The sequence below is a fragment of the Hippocampus zosterae genome, chromosome 17 (genome assembly GCF_025434085.1).
Source record: "Hippocampus zosterae strain Florida chromosome 17, ASM2543408v3, whole genome shotgun sequence".
NCBI lineage: Eukaryota > Metazoa > Chordata > Actinopteri > Syngnathiformes > Syngnathidae > Hippocampus > Hippocampus zosterae.
The window spans coordinates 14,527,313-14,542,032 of NC_067467.1; the positions used below are offsets into that span (position 1 = coordinate 14,527,313).

Genomic DNA, 14,720 nt, shown 5'->3' on the forward strand with positions numbered 1-14,720 from the left:
TGAGGAATGGGAGCTGTTTTAACTACTTCAGCAGATGTTCAGGAGAGAGACTAGTGTCAATAGTTCTCATAGCAAGATGAAATTCAACAATGTTCTACTACTACTTCTAGCGGAATAATTCCTTAACAATATGCAAGGCAACCCGTCTAGAGAAAATATTGCAACCATGAGGCCAAGTCCTTTGGTTTTTGGAGACTAAAAACATTTCGGTTCGACATAAAAAGGTGACTCAGATAAAAGAAAACAATTTCACACAAGTGTTGCTGGCGTTTCCTGGTTCAGGCACTTGTCGCACAGAAATGGGGGTTAATAAGGCCTCACTGTTCCAAAACAGTACCTTCAGAATAGATTCCATACCCGTACACAACGCATAATATATATCATAATTATGACAACTGAACCATAGTTGCATTGCGTTATCTGATGTAACGTGTAAGAAGACATTTTCAGTGAGTGACAAAACATAAATGGCATCAGATATTAAGGCAGACTGCATTGTGTGCTCCACTAGGGAGGGCGAATGAAGTGAAACCAAACTAACAATTATGTTCATGCATAGGGATTTTTATTTTTAACTAATATATATATATAATTATTTTTTTTTTTAAGAAAAGCAGTACCATGGGACAGAGAAACACCCAGGAGGACTTTGAGAGTCAGTTCAATGATGTGATTTCCAGACTGGAGTCCAAACAGTTTTTCCAGTCTGAATGGGACATTGGCTTTGCTGTCATCTTCTTAGTCTTTATTGGTGAGTGACAATTTAACGAAAAAAAAAAAATGAAACTGCTGTGTTTCCTTTGAACAAAATAGACGTGGAATGACCATAGAGATTCTGAGAGCATCCTACTAATTCTAATTGCTATTTGGATATTTTCACCGTGGGGTTGTAGTACAATTAGTACAATGTACATTACTGTTCCCTCACAATAACTCAACAGTAGTTATTTTCAAGTGACCCTATTGTGCACTGATATACCATATTGGCCCGAATATAAGACAGCCCTGATTATAAGACAACCCCCTCTTTTTCAAGACTCAAGTTTGAAAAAAAGACTTTTTGAACACCAAATTAATTTTTATACAGAAAATAATCACAGTAAATCTGAAACAAATGGTTATAACAATATATTTGAGAGAAAAAGCATGTTATTTTGCCTCATTCAAATCTTAATATCTGAACATTTAAATATGTAAACTTAAGTTTAATCACATTCATAAATGAATGGCTTCTGGTTTTTGAAATGTAAATTACATCATAACTTATCAACTGCCAGTTAACCTGGCCGATCTTCAACCCACTGTTCTCCAGATTGTTGCTGCGTTTCTCCATTTTCTGTTATCTCATATATTATTTTATTCTCTTTTCTTTCTACCGCTATTTTAATTTTTCTTCTTCGTGCTACCGCTATTTTTATTTTTATTCTTCGTGACAGTGTTAGGGAGGGGCCAGGCAGCCTCCTCAGCCAGGGGGCTCTGCACCTCACACCTGAGACTCATCAGCTCATCACCCACCTGTTGCCTATCTGCTCGTTTGGACTAGTACAAATTGACTCACAGACCATTCCCCAGTGCAAGTTCGTGCTGTCACCACACCAGTGGACGTCTCCTGCAGCTTCTTGTTCCTTGTGCGGACATTTCCTTGTGGACTTTCGTGCTTCTCCCTGAGAGATTTTGTGAAGACTCTTAAATACTTAAATAAACTACGCCAAGTGTTGGCTTCCACGAGACCTGCCTGTTGTAGTGCTATTGGGGTCACATCCAAACCCTAACAGACAGGGGTTCACTTTGGCCTGGGGAGTCAAGTTCAGCATTCACGTCAATGCTATCTAGCGCCATCTAGCGTCGTGAATGTGTATAATGTCTAGACCCTGAATATAAGACGACCCCCGCTTTTTTCAACGCAAAAAAACCCTCTTATATTGGGTGTCTTATAAAACCAAATACGATACAAGCTTCTCACAGACTATGATACATTCTATTAAAGTGGCATTTTGTCAGTGTTGTCCCATTTAAAGATAAAACAAAAATATTTACAATAATGTGACTTGTGTACTCACTTTTGTGAAATGCTGGAGTGCAGGGGTCTCCATACTTTTTAAAAGTGAGAGGCACTTCTTGGCTTCTGCCGAGTACAGAGGGCTCCCAGTTTGATACACAATTCCGAAATAACATTAGATCAACATATTGTAAAAATATTTCCTCAACGACAGTGGACCCTGGAGTACTTGCACCATTCATAGAATTTTTTTTTGTGTGTCTTTTGTTTTTGTCCCTCTCTCCAGCGAATAGCGGGGTTCCACTGTCTAGTTTTAAGCCATAGCACCATTCACCATAGATGAGCTCGCACAGGCTCTGATACTGCCATTTACTACATCATGAGTAGGCAAAATATTTTGGGGTGGATTTGGAATGACAAACTTAGTGCTGTACTTCAATACTACTCCAATTTTGTCTTGGTTAAGTTTTATGAAAAAAATGCAAAAAAAGAATTCTTGCAGTTTTGTGCCATCCTTGAAGGCTATTTTTTTAATGCGAGAATTGGAAAAAAATCTATTTTTATGAATGCACTGAGGAATGTATTACGAAAATTTTTTTTTTGCCCAACCCTGTTGTCAAACATCTAGAGCAGGGGTCCCCAAACTTTTTCCTGTGAGGGCCACATAACCTTTCCCTTCTCCGATGGGGGGCCGGTGTCAGTTTGTAACATCAACGATCGTAGGGGAGCTTAAAAAATGTATTGTTTCCCAGAAAGCCACACATAACCAAATAACCCTTTCCAGGTTCTTTACAGAAAAAAAAGTCAGGAAACAAATAATAACACTATTAATGAAATAAATAACAACTAAATAACCCTCTCTGAGTTTTTGACAGAAAAAAACAGGAAATAAATAATAACTAAACAACTCTCTCTCGTTATACCCCCTTGAAATCCACAAAAAAAGAGTTCTGCCGTCTACGAGAACGCCACCCATCTTGTCTTGTTTATGTCTGCTACCGTCTTGTTCACGTGTTTTACTAATTGATCTGAGACACAACTAAAACACTGGAACATTCTATGATGTGTAAATAACTTTGTGACCTTGATTTCAACCCTATTGCGTCATGGGTCATTTTGCCCCGAAGACCACCTTTGTACTTTTTTTTGTACAGCTTCCATGGAAATGTGAATATAAACACCATTTCAATTTTTCTGCAGTTGGGGACAATCTAGGAAAAGTCATAAAATTTAAAGTTAAAAAAATTATCATTTAGGTTTTTTTGGGGCGTTTTTAACACAGTGACAGGTCATTTTGACCCGAGGACAACAGGAGGGTGAGAGGGCCGGGTCAAATGTGCCCGCAGGCCATAGTTTGGGGACCCCTGATCTAGAGTCTAGAGTCATTGTAAATTATTGCAAAGCACACCAGAAAGGTGGAATGTTTTCCAGCGTTTCACTTTTTATTTTAATCTGTGGCTATCACAATCTAATGTTTAATTCAATGGGAAAATCTTGTCATGTAGCATTTCTAAAATAATAAATATACTTTACAGGACTAGATTCAAGTGTGGTGGAAGCCACTTTTGAAATTTCTACTTCTATGGTTGCACTGCAAAGTTTGACTCAGGTGAATTTTTGATGTTGTCGTGCCGTATGTGGTGGCAGGTTTGATTGTGCTACTTGTCCTTCTGGTCCTCATCCGTTGCTGTTGCTGCTGTTGCTGCGATGAGAAGGTAAAAAAACACACCCAGAGCACACGTGTTGTAGGTCTGTCACACACATGGTGGAAGTTAGAACAGCACCCATGAATAGAAATGCCATGAAATGTTCACCAAGTAGTTCTGAAGATCGTTTGTTTGCACACTGAATTATGCATTAGCTGTGGCGGTATGGATGTAAAAGGGATGATGAATTGTGTTGTTGCTTTTTCTTTTCTCATCTAACAGCCTAAACGTCGTAAGGTTGGCATAGAGAACACATGTTTGGAACCATGACAGCTGAACAAGCAACTCAACCTTGAGTTTGCATCAACTCCTGGATTTAACATTTCAAAATAGGATTTTACTTTGTTTCAACACAAACCTTTTTTGTTCTTGTGATTTTCTACCTGATTATTGTACCTGCTGTGGTTTAGTACCACTCTAAGTGTACAGTTAGCGATGATTGCACTTTATGTAAATGGATTCTTGTCTTGAATAACGTAATCAATTCCCATTGTCTTAAACTATGTTTAATAAAATCTAAAGGTGATAAATGTTGGTTCATTCTTCTTGAGTATACGACCGGTACTTCACAGAATGTTGGTTTGTTTTATTTTATTGTAGGAACAGGTATAAGTCAAGTCAACAGTATTTATAGAGCACTTTCAAACAGCCATCACTGCATACAAAGTGCTGTACATGGAGCAATTTAACATGCACAATAAACAGTAAGACAAATCGGTAATAAAGGCGGTAGAAAGCACCAAACAGTAAAACCAAGAACAAATCTAAGTCATGCTGAGTCGAATGCCAAAGAATACAAGTGAGTTTTGAGGAGGATTTTGAAGATGGGCAGCGAGGAGGCTTGCCGAATGTTCAGTGGGATGTCATTCCAGAGAGAGCGACCAGCTACAGAAAAGGCTCGATCCCCTCTGAGCCTCAGTTTAGTTCTTGGTACTTCTAATAATGTCTGGTCCACAGACTTGAGGCGCCGGGCAGGTGTGTAGGGGCGGATGAGCTCAGAGAGGTAAGGTGGCGTGAGATTATTCAGATATTTGAAAACAAATAGGAGGATCTTGAAAATAACTCTAAAATGAATGGGGAGCCAGTGAAGGGATGCCAGAGTAGCAGTTATGTGCTCCCTCTTACGAGTACCAGTCAAGAGGCGAGCAGCGGCATTCTGGACCAGCTGAAGGCGCTTAATGGAGGACTGGCTGACTCCAAAGTAAAGGGCATTGCAGTAATCGAGCCGGGATGTGACAAAGGCATGAATTACTGTCTCAAAAAGTGTTCATGTGAGAGGAGAGGTTTTATTTTGGCCAGCTGCCTAAGGTGAAAGAAGCTGGATTTAACAACTGCACCAATTTGCCGATCGAGTTTGAAATCACTGTCCAGTTTAAGGCCCAAGTTTGAGACTGTTGACTTAAGATAAGGAGACAGGGGGCCCAAGTCTACAGGATGGAATGTACAAGGGCCACTGGGACCAAACAATATCACCTTTGTCTTGTTTTCGTTGAATTTCAAGAAATTTTGTGCCATCCAGGTTTTGATTTCTTCCAGACAGGATAGGAGTGGCCTATCCTCAGTGGGACATAGATCTGGCAGTCATCTGCATAGCAGTGGAAGGGAATAACATGTCTCCTTAAGATGGAACCCAATGGGAGCAGATACAGCGAGAACAGCACAGGCCCCAAAATTGAGCCCTGTGGAACACCACATGAGAGGGGAGCAGTGCGTGACTCAGAGCAGCCAAGGCTGACAGAAAAGGTTCTGTCAGCGAGATAGGACCTAAACCACTCAAGAGCAATGCCGCCAATGCCCACCAAGTGCTGCAAACGTGTCAGCAGAATACTTTGATCCACTGTATCAAATGCTGCAGTTAAGTCCAATAAAACTAGAGTAACACAATAATAATAATAATAAGTAACACACTTGTAGTAGTGGAACATGTTAAACATTTTTCACCACTCTTCAAATGGTCATTCGTAAAAGTTTTTTCATATTCTTCATCCATCCATCTATTTTGTACCGCTTATCTGGGGTCAGGTCACGGGGTCAACAGCTTTAGCAGGGAAGCTCAGACTTCCCTCTGCCCAGCCACTTCCAGAAGGAAACCAAGGCGCTCCCAGGCCGGCCGGGAGACATCGTCTCTCCAGCAGGACAGCCCCACAAGATCCAGAGCCTTGAGGAACTCCGAGCGGATCTCATCCAGACCCGGGGCTTTGCCTTCTGTTAGATGGCCTCCCTTACTGCCGGTGTCCACCAGTGGGTTCGCGATTGCCACCACAACAGACACACAATGAGTATGACCACACCTGCTCTGCACCTCTCACTGTGGGCAACACCAGAGTGAAACACCAGATCGAACTGGTGAGCTGGTACGAGACCACAGGCTCTGTGTGGAGGCAAATCCGACTCTGTCAAGTTGGAACTTCTCTATCTTGTACATCAGCTCAGGCTCCTTTCCCTGCAAGAGAGGTGACATTCCATGTTGGAGGAGCTAGTTTCTGCAGCCAGGGATCAAACCGCCAAAGACCTTTGGCCGCCGCCCAGTTCACTTTACACCTGACCCATTGGGGCCCTGCCATATGTGGTGAGCCCATGGGAAGGGGGACCCACGTTGCCTCTCTGGGCTGAGCCCCATGAGTGTATAAAACCCCAGACAACTTAGCTTCGTGGATGATTGGGACCCCCCCCCCTCCCCACCATGGAAAGGTGACGGCTCATGGATGGGTTCATTCATTCAATTTTTGTGTGCGGGTACATGTAGTCACCTAACCTAGCATATTTCTTGCCATGGCAAAATCAGCTAGTTTTCGGGGCCGATCTGTCTCACTAGATGCCTCAGTCGAGGCCTGGCACAGCTAACGCTAATCTGTGTATTCACAAGAACTTTGCCGAGGTAATCATTGGCTTATTTAAGTTTCAGGTTTCATTCCATTGTCACATTACAAGCGTTTCATCACAAAGGGACGATATTCCACCTGTTAATGATTGTAGCTGTGTGGCACATAACATTAGCATACACAACTACCCTCACGCCCATGTAGACAATTTAGCCAAACATGACCGGAATGCTGGTTACACTGTTAGCTAAAGTTAATCTGTGCTGGCATTGCAACTTTGCTTATACTGTATTTTGGCTTTGACATGATAGGGCTCTGCCTGCCCAGAAAAGTGGTTCTTTTACTTTGAAACGTCTGCCAGCTGCCAGTGCCAAGCCATTGGCTGAGGCTGACTTTGTGTGGGAGTGGCTATTATGTTAATTATCCCCACTCCCACTGCTTCATAACCGTGAGACGGAAGTAGTCAACAGAATGGCTCACTCACAGCACAGGTGGATGGGCATGCCCAAAACACAACTAATTCCTTTCAGTGGAACCCCCCCCCCCCCCCAAAAAAAACGTCCATATTCCAAAATACAAGTATTCCATCCATATACCGATCCGCTTTATCCTCACAAGGGTGACCGGGGATGCTGGCACCTATCCCAGCTATCTTCGGGTAATAGGTTGGGTACACCCTGACCCGGTTACCAGCCAATCGCAGAGCACACATAGACGAACAACCATTTGCACTCCCAATCACACCTAGGGACAATTTAGTGTGTTCAATCAGCCTGCCACGCATGTTTTTGGAATGTGGGAGGAAAACAGAGTACCCGGAGAAAACCCACACAGGCACGGTAAAAACATGCAAACTCCACACAGGAAGGAATCGAACCCAAAACCTCTGCACTGTGAGGCGGACATGCTCACTCGTTGGTCACCGTGCTGCCGGTCAAGTAACAGACATGGACAATTTGCTCATATATAGAGATTTTTTTTATTGCACAGATTTTAATCATTGCTTCCTCAGTAACACTTACTGTAATGATTTTGTTCACGAAAGGTCATTATCTCAGAGGTCATTTTGACACTGCAGGTTAAACAAATGTGTCACTGTAAAGTTCTCGTGTCAATTTTTTTGATGTTTTTTTAAAACCATTTTAAGTACGGTAGTTGATCAATGACACCGATGAACTCCCTCAAGTGATATGTCCAAATCGCTGCTGGGACAAAGGCCTATTTGAATGACTGTTTGGTTCACAGGAAATCCACAACATATGTGCAAATCAATAAATATACACGCATGGTTGATTAGCTTATTTGAACAACAAGAACATGAATTACACTCAATCAGACGATTAATAAAACAAAAAAGGGCATATGTTGATCTTAACACTGTGTTAGTATTTGTATTCACATTCACAACTTTCAAAAGATTTGCGCCACAAACCACGTTTTAAGATTAAAACAGACACACCAGTCACTCAGCACAAACGTGCCCTATAGTGTTACTCAATGCAGTCGTGAAGGTAGTAACGATTCTTTGTAATCGATCACAGAGCATGCGTTTCACAGATCATGCATTGTTGTAATGGTTCATGGTTGCACACATCTCATGAACCATTCCAGCTTTCCTGCAAGCTTTGGCGTCAAGGTAAAAGTCCGGCGTCAGTCCGGACTTTGACTGCTGCCGACGAACAAGAATCCACGGCAGAACCACATGTCGTTTTCATGAATGCAGTGATGACACTGACAGGGGATGACTTCAGCTACCCCTTTGAATCGTAGTACATGGCAACAAGTGTTGCCAGCGTCTCCAGTTTATGCACAGACTCATACAAATGAAAATAAAACTGAGAAAGCTGAGCTGAGAAATTTCAGAAATATTCTGTTGGTCAGTCCCATGTGAATTCAAGAGAATTGACTGGAATTTAGTGGGTAATTGATGCAAAACACCAGAATGTTTTCAATTAGTCAAAAGGATGACATGTAGAATACAAAAGTAGTGTATTTAAAAAAAAAAATGTCATCATAAGATGACAGTAGTTGGGGCCTCAGTCCATTTGCTGTGTGTAGCGACTGGAGCAAGTATGGCCTTTCCATTCACAGCAGCATGCTATGTCAAAGGGATGGAGGGATGCATAGTGCAGGACGAAAAGTCGACCACATTAACATGAAATGTGTCTTTTTTGGGCCAATATGATACTGCAAAATATTCACAATGCTTCTTTGTAACAGACCAACTTGCCACTTCGGAAATGTGTCAATTGCTTTTGTTTATTTATTTATTTCGCATACCCACGAATTACTGTAAAATCCCCCGTAATTCTCATGGAATGTTTGCCACTTTGAAAATTCCCAGAATTTTGCGAGTTAGGGAATTCATGAAGCACTAAAGCCATATGACTAAGACATATGAATGTGAATGCAGTCCATATCATACAGTATTTCCCTTTCCACTCCTTTCTCCCGAGTGTAGTGATTAGCATTACACCACAAAAGACTAGAAAATACCAGATGACATTTTATGTTCAAGCAACATTGCTTGAACATAAAAACTAAGTTTAAAATGGAAAAAAAAAACATACATTCATGGAGAGGTTTTAGTCAGTCCTGTGAAAACATCGGAGGAATGTTGGTACATTGGAAAAGCACAAATGGGGAAAAGCAAACACGTCTGCCGCACCTAACTGGCTCCTGACAACCATGCAACACTTGAAATAGAATGACTGGCTTATAAATATCAACCAATAAATAAGAGCATGTCCTTCACACTTGTTTGGGTCAGATGTTGACTGTGAGCTGATTAGAAAGGTCTGTAGTTCCAGAAACTGGAGAAGACCGAGATCTGCAGGTAAACGAGAAGAATCTTTAAATCATCTCTAGAATCTAGAATCATTAGAGAAGAATCATCTCTTCAACCCCATTAAAAGTTTTGCGATGATTTATCTTGGTCTCATTTTTTTTAATATCACGGCAAAGGCATTCGAACATAATTGTGTAGACTTTTTAGATCCATTGTGAACGGACAGACAGATGGAGTGGATATAAATAGTCTACACGTCCCCTGTTCAAGTGCCAGGATTTTGTGATGGGGGGGAAAAAAAGGAGACCAAGGGAAATAATAATGGCATTTAGTGTGCGGACTTCTTTTATGTATTCTGGCCAGACCGAGTGTATTTTGCACCTATAATTGGCAACATTTTCACAGCCCGGTTTTGTTTAGCAGAGATGTCGGCACTGTTGCAAAGTGCAGATGCATATTTGGAACTGAGAGTCGCCGCTTGGAATTGAAACAGATTTGCATGGGACAGGGGAAGTGAACCAATCTCTTTTTTCGTCAATGGATGCAACAGCTTCTTGTTTGCTTTCAAACTTAGCTTGTGGCAGACGTGTGCATGACGTATCTGATCCACTGGTGAAAGGGCACCTTTATTCTAACCTCTTTCATCTAGAACTGCTTCAAACTACAAAGCATATGCAGGAAAAGTGGTTAGGATTGCACGACTGTCTGTGTCTTATGTTGTGTTATTATTTTGTTATTTTATGTTGAGTGTTCTGTAAAGCGCTTTGGTACAGCTGCCACTGTTGTGAAAGCGCTATATAAATATAGACGTATTGTATTCAAAGATGGAAAATCCAGGTTCAGGATGTTAAAACCCTGCCACAGTTTGTTTTTTGCCAAAGGTGTTTCTACTCAACACAGCAGGTAGATGAGCTTGTTTAACTTCCGGTTGAGTAGAAGCACCTGTGGGTTAGTTGAGTTGAGTAAAGCCAAACTGTGGCAGTGTTTTTGTATTCTGGATGTGGATTACCAATCTATGTAATAGAATAGAGCCTATTTGAGGTACAACATGGTGTTTAGGTGGAGCCTAAATAACGACTGCTATCAGTAAGAGGGAGGCCTGGAGGTGGGGCTCGTTGGCAGGCGCCTGGTGGCCGGGCTTACACCCATGGGGCCCGGCCGGGCACAGCCCGAAGAGGCAACGTGGGTCCCCCTTCCCATGGGCTCACCACCCATGAGAGGGGCCAAAGGGGTCGGGTGCAATGTGAGCTGGGCGGCAGCCAAAGGCGGGGACCCTGGCGGTCCGATCCTCGGCTGCAGCAGCTAGCTCTTGGGACTTGGAATGTCACCTCTCTGGCAGGGAAGGAGCCCGAGCTGGTGTGTGAGGCAGAGAATTTCCGACTGGATATAGTCGGACTTGCCTCCACACACAGCCTGGGTTCTGGTACCAGTTCTCTCGAGAGGGGTTGGACTCTCTTCCACTCTGGAGTTGCTCACGGTGAGAGGCGCAGAGCAGGTGTGGGCATACTCCTTGCCCCCCCGGCTCAGTGCCTGTACATTGGGGTTCACACCGGTAGACGAGAGGGTTGCCTCCCTCCGCCTTCGGGTGGGTGGACGGGTCCTGACTGTTGTTTGTGCATATGCACCAAACAGCAGCTCAGCATACCCACCCTTTTTGGAGTCCTTGGAGGGTGTGCTGGAGAGTACTCCTGCTGGGGACTCCATTGTTCTGCTGGGGGACTTCAATGCTCACGTGGGCAATGACAGTGATACCTGGAGGGGCGTGATTGGGAGGAACGGCCCCCCCGATCAGAACCCGAGTGGTGTTTTGTTATTGGACTTCTGTGCTCGTCACGGATTGTCCATAACGAACACCTTGTTCAAACATAAGGGTGTCCATATGTGCACTTGGCACCAGGACACCCTAGGCCGCAGTTCGATGATCGACTTTGTAGTTGTATCATCGGATTTGCGGCCGCATGTTCTGGACACTCGGGTGAAGAGAGGGGCGGAGCTGTCAACTGATCACCACCTGGTGGTGAGTAGGCTCCGATGGTGGGGGAAGATGCCGGTCCGTCCTGGCAGACCCAAACGTATAGTGAGGGTTTGTTGGGAGCGTCTGGCGGAATCCCCTGTCAGAAGGAGTTTCAACTCCCACCTCCGACAGAGCTTTTCCCATGTTCCGGGGGAGACGGAAGACATTGAGTCCGAGTGGATCATGTTCCGTGCCTCTATTGTTGAGGTGGCCAATCTGAGTTGTGGCCGTAAGGTGGTTGGTGCCTGTCGTGGCGGCAACCCCCGTACTCCCCGAGCCTTTATGGCCTGTGGGACCCCAGAGGCAGCTGACGGGTATCGACTGGCCAAGCGGACCGCGGCTTCGGTGGTCGCCGAGGCAAAAACCCGAGCGTGGGAAGAATTCGGTGAGGCCATGGAAGCCGACTTCCGGACGGCTTCGAGGAAATTCTGGTCCACCATCCGACGTCTCAGGAGGGGGAAGCAGTGCACCACTAACACTGTGTACAGTGGGGATGGGGCGCTGCTGACTTCGACTCGGGACGTTGTGAACCAGTGGGCAGAGTACTTCGAAGACCTCCTCAACTCCACCAACATGCCTTCCTTGGAGGAAGCAGAGCCTGGGGACTCTGAGGTGGGCTCTCCTATCTCTGTGGTTGAAGTCACCGATGTGGTTAAAAAGCTCCTCGGTGGCAAGGCCCCAGGGGTGAATGAGATCCGCCCGGAGTTCCTCAAGGCTCTGGATGTTGTGGGGCTGTCCTGGTTGACACGCCTCTGCAACATCGCGTGGTCAACAGGGAGAGTGCCTCTGGATTGGCAGACCGGGGTGGTAGTCCCTCTTTTTAAAAAGGGGGACCGGAGGGTGTGTTCCAACTACAGAGGGATCACACTCCTCAGCCTCCCTGGTAAGGTCTATTCAGGGGTGCTGGAGAGGAGGGTCCGTCAGGAAGTCGAGCCTCAGATTGTGGAGGAGCAGTGTGGTTTTCGTCCCGGCCGTGGAACAGTGGACCAGCTCTACACCCTTAGCAGGGTCCTCGAGGGTATGTGGGAATTCGCCCAACCAGTCTACATGTGTTTTGTGGACTTGGAGAAGGCATTTGACCGTGTCCCTCGGGAAGTTCTGTGGGGGGTGCTTCGAGGGTATGGGGTACCGAACCCCCTGATACGGGCTGTTCGGTCACTATACCACCGATGTCAGAGTTTGGTTCGCATTGCCGGCAGTAAGTCGGAATCGTTTCCAGTGGGGGTAGGACTCCGCCAAGGTTGCCCTTTGTCGCCGATTCTGTTCATAACCTTTATGGACAGAATTTCTAGGCGCAGCCGAAGCGTTGAGGGGGTCTGTTTTGGGGGCCTCAGTATTACATCCCTGCTTTTTGCAGATGATGTGGTGCTGTTGGCTCCTTCAAACGGGGCTCTCCAACTCTCACTGGAGCGTTTCGCAGCCGAGTGGGAAGCGGTTGGGATGAAAATCAGCACCTCCAAATCTGAAACCATGGTCCTCAGTCGGAAAAGGGTGGAGTGCCCCCTCCGCGTCGGGGAGGAGATCTTACCCCAAGTGGAGGAGTTCAAGTATCTTGGGGTCTTGTTCACGAGTGGGGGTAGGAGGGAGCGGGAGATCGACAAGCGGATCGGTGCAGAGTCTGCTGTGATGCGGACGTTGTATCGGTCTGTCGTGGTGAAGAAGGAGCTGAGCCAAAGGGCGAAGCTCTCAATTTACCGGTCGATCTATGTCCCAACCCTCACCTATGGTCACGAGCTATGGGTCGTGACCGAAAGAACGAGATCCCGGATACAAGCGGCTGAAATGAGTTTTCTCCGCAGGGTGTCCGGGCTCTCCCTTATAGATAAGGTGAGAAGCTCAGTCATCCGGGAGGGGCTCAGTGTCGAGCCGCTTCTCCTCCACATCGAGAGGAACCAGATGAGGTGGCTTGGGCATCTGATTCGGATGCCTCCTGAGCGCCTCCCCGGTGAGGTGTTCCGGTCATGTCCCACCGGGAGGAGACCCCGAGGAAGACCCAGGACACGCTGGAGAGACTATGTCACCCAGCTTGCCTGGGAACGACTCGGGATCCCCCGGGGAGAGCTGGAAGAAGTAGCTAGGGAGAGGGTAGTCTGGGCTTCCCTGCTAAGGGTGTTGCCCCCGCGACCCGGCCCCAGATAAGCGGTAGATGATGGATGGATGGATGGATGGATCAGTAAGAGGCACACACACACACACACACACACACACACACACACACACACACACACACACACACACACACACACGTACCTTGTCTTTGAGCTGCTGACAAAGTTGTAGCGAGATGGTGAAAAACACCAGTGTATCATTTAGCCAAGGGACAACACACTCCACCTTGTGCACATGGCTCACCTCAAACCGGTTGTTGTTGAGCTCACTGAGGAGGCAAGAAGAAGCAACAAAAAATAAATAAATTCACAAAGCAGTGTTTATAAACTTTGAACAATGCTTAAAATTGTTGATCATGAAACACAATTTAGCTGTCTACAAAAAAAAAAAGCTCCAAGGTCTAGGAGATGCATGTCCAGCTCCGGGCCTGTAGGGGCACTGTCCTGCCTGTTTTCCATCTCCCGCGGCTGCAACACACCTGATTCAGATGAATGGCTCATCAGCCAGCTGTGAAACATCATGAGTACGATCCTGATTATTTGAATCAGGTGTGAGAGCTGGAAAACAGGCAGGACAGTGGCCCCTGAGGACCGAGTTTGGACACCCCTGGTCTAAGACGAATACCAATCAGGCAAAATTATTATTGGTCTCAAAATGGATGCCCATCCTGACAAAATGATTAATTTTTTTTAAATCTGGGCTTATCGGCAATTGACTCAAACCTGCATCATCTGCATGAAAGGCTGCCGCGTGTACCACTATAAACTTCATAGATTGATTGGTGGAATGACTTGCTACAAGACAACAAATTGATTTCATCTTACAACATGGCCCCGGGATTGTGCAACACAGAGCTTGCAGATGGCTTGAAATTCTAACAAGAAACAAGAAGAAAAAAAAACGATTATGTTGCAGCTCACGCACCTTATGCAGTACAGTATTTAAATGGCATCATGTGTTCAAACCTTGGTGGTGTTGGGCGGCAGCACGTGAAGCTGGTAGACGGTGAGACACAGTTTGCTTAAATTGATGTAAAAATTCACCATCACGTCACCGGGCATGGGAGGATTGAACATTTTCTGAAGGAATAATATACCTTGTTAGGGCATGTTTGTCTTGTGCAAACTACTGTACATTGTAGATTCAAACAGGCAATCGTTAACACGCACACACAGTTTTTATTTACTTACATTTGCCTTTATTTGTACAGATGGGGGTGGGGAGGATTAGCTTTACTCACGACACTTCCATGATATAAATACAATATATCGTTCTCATTATT

The 14,720-nt window shown here is 45.1% G+C and overlaps 2 protein-coding genes and 1 long non-coding RNA gene across 6 annotated transcripts in view; 2 read left to right on the forward strand and 1 right to left on the reverse strand.

The window, feature by feature from the left end:
- Positions 1–593: 593 nt before the first annotated feature.
- On the forward strand, positions 594–4,235 carry smim22 (small integral membrane protein 22). The gene is made up of 3 exons (XM_052049813.1): positions 594–751; positions 3,647–3,714; positions 3,928–4,235. Exons 1-3 carry the CDS (start codon positions 622–624, stop codon positions 3,973–3,975), a joined length of 246 nt encoding a protein of 81 aa, XP_051905773.1. The 5' UTR covers positions 594–621; the 3' UTR covers positions 3,976–4,235.
- Positions 4,236–7,482: 3,247 nt separating this feature from the next.
- rogdi (rogdi atypical leucine zipper) overlaps positions 7,483–14,720 on the reverse strand; it is a 30,949-nt gene continuing 23,711 nt past the window's right edge. The window contains exons 8-11 of one of the 4 annotated variants that reach the window (XM_052049763.1): positions 14,404–14,517; positions 14,263–14,312; positions 13,580–13,706; positions 7,483–9,357 (exon numbers count right to left, since the gene is read on the reverse strand). In XM_052049763.1, coding sequence (XP_051905723.1) covers positions 9,316–9,357; positions 13,580–13,706; positions 14,263–14,312; positions 14,404–14,517 — 333 coding nt within the window. In that variant the 3' untranslated portion in view covers positions 7,483–9,315. Of the gene's footprint in view, positions 9,358–10,113; positions 10,415–13,553; positions 13,830–14,042; positions 14,313–14,403; positions 14,518–14,720 lie in introns of those variants that run through there. The other 3 variants (XM_052049764.1, XM_052049762.1, XR_007959566.1) reach the window with 3 other exon arrangements.
- The window catches only part of LOC127590291 (uncharacterized), a 28,264-nt gene continuing 26,762 nt past the window's right edge, over positions 13,219–14,720 (forward strand). The window contains exon 1 of the long non-coding RNA XR_007959576.1: positions 13,219–13,279. This is a non-coding gene — a long non-coding RNA (uncharacterized LOC127590291). The remainder of the gene's footprint in view (positions 13,280–14,720) is intronic.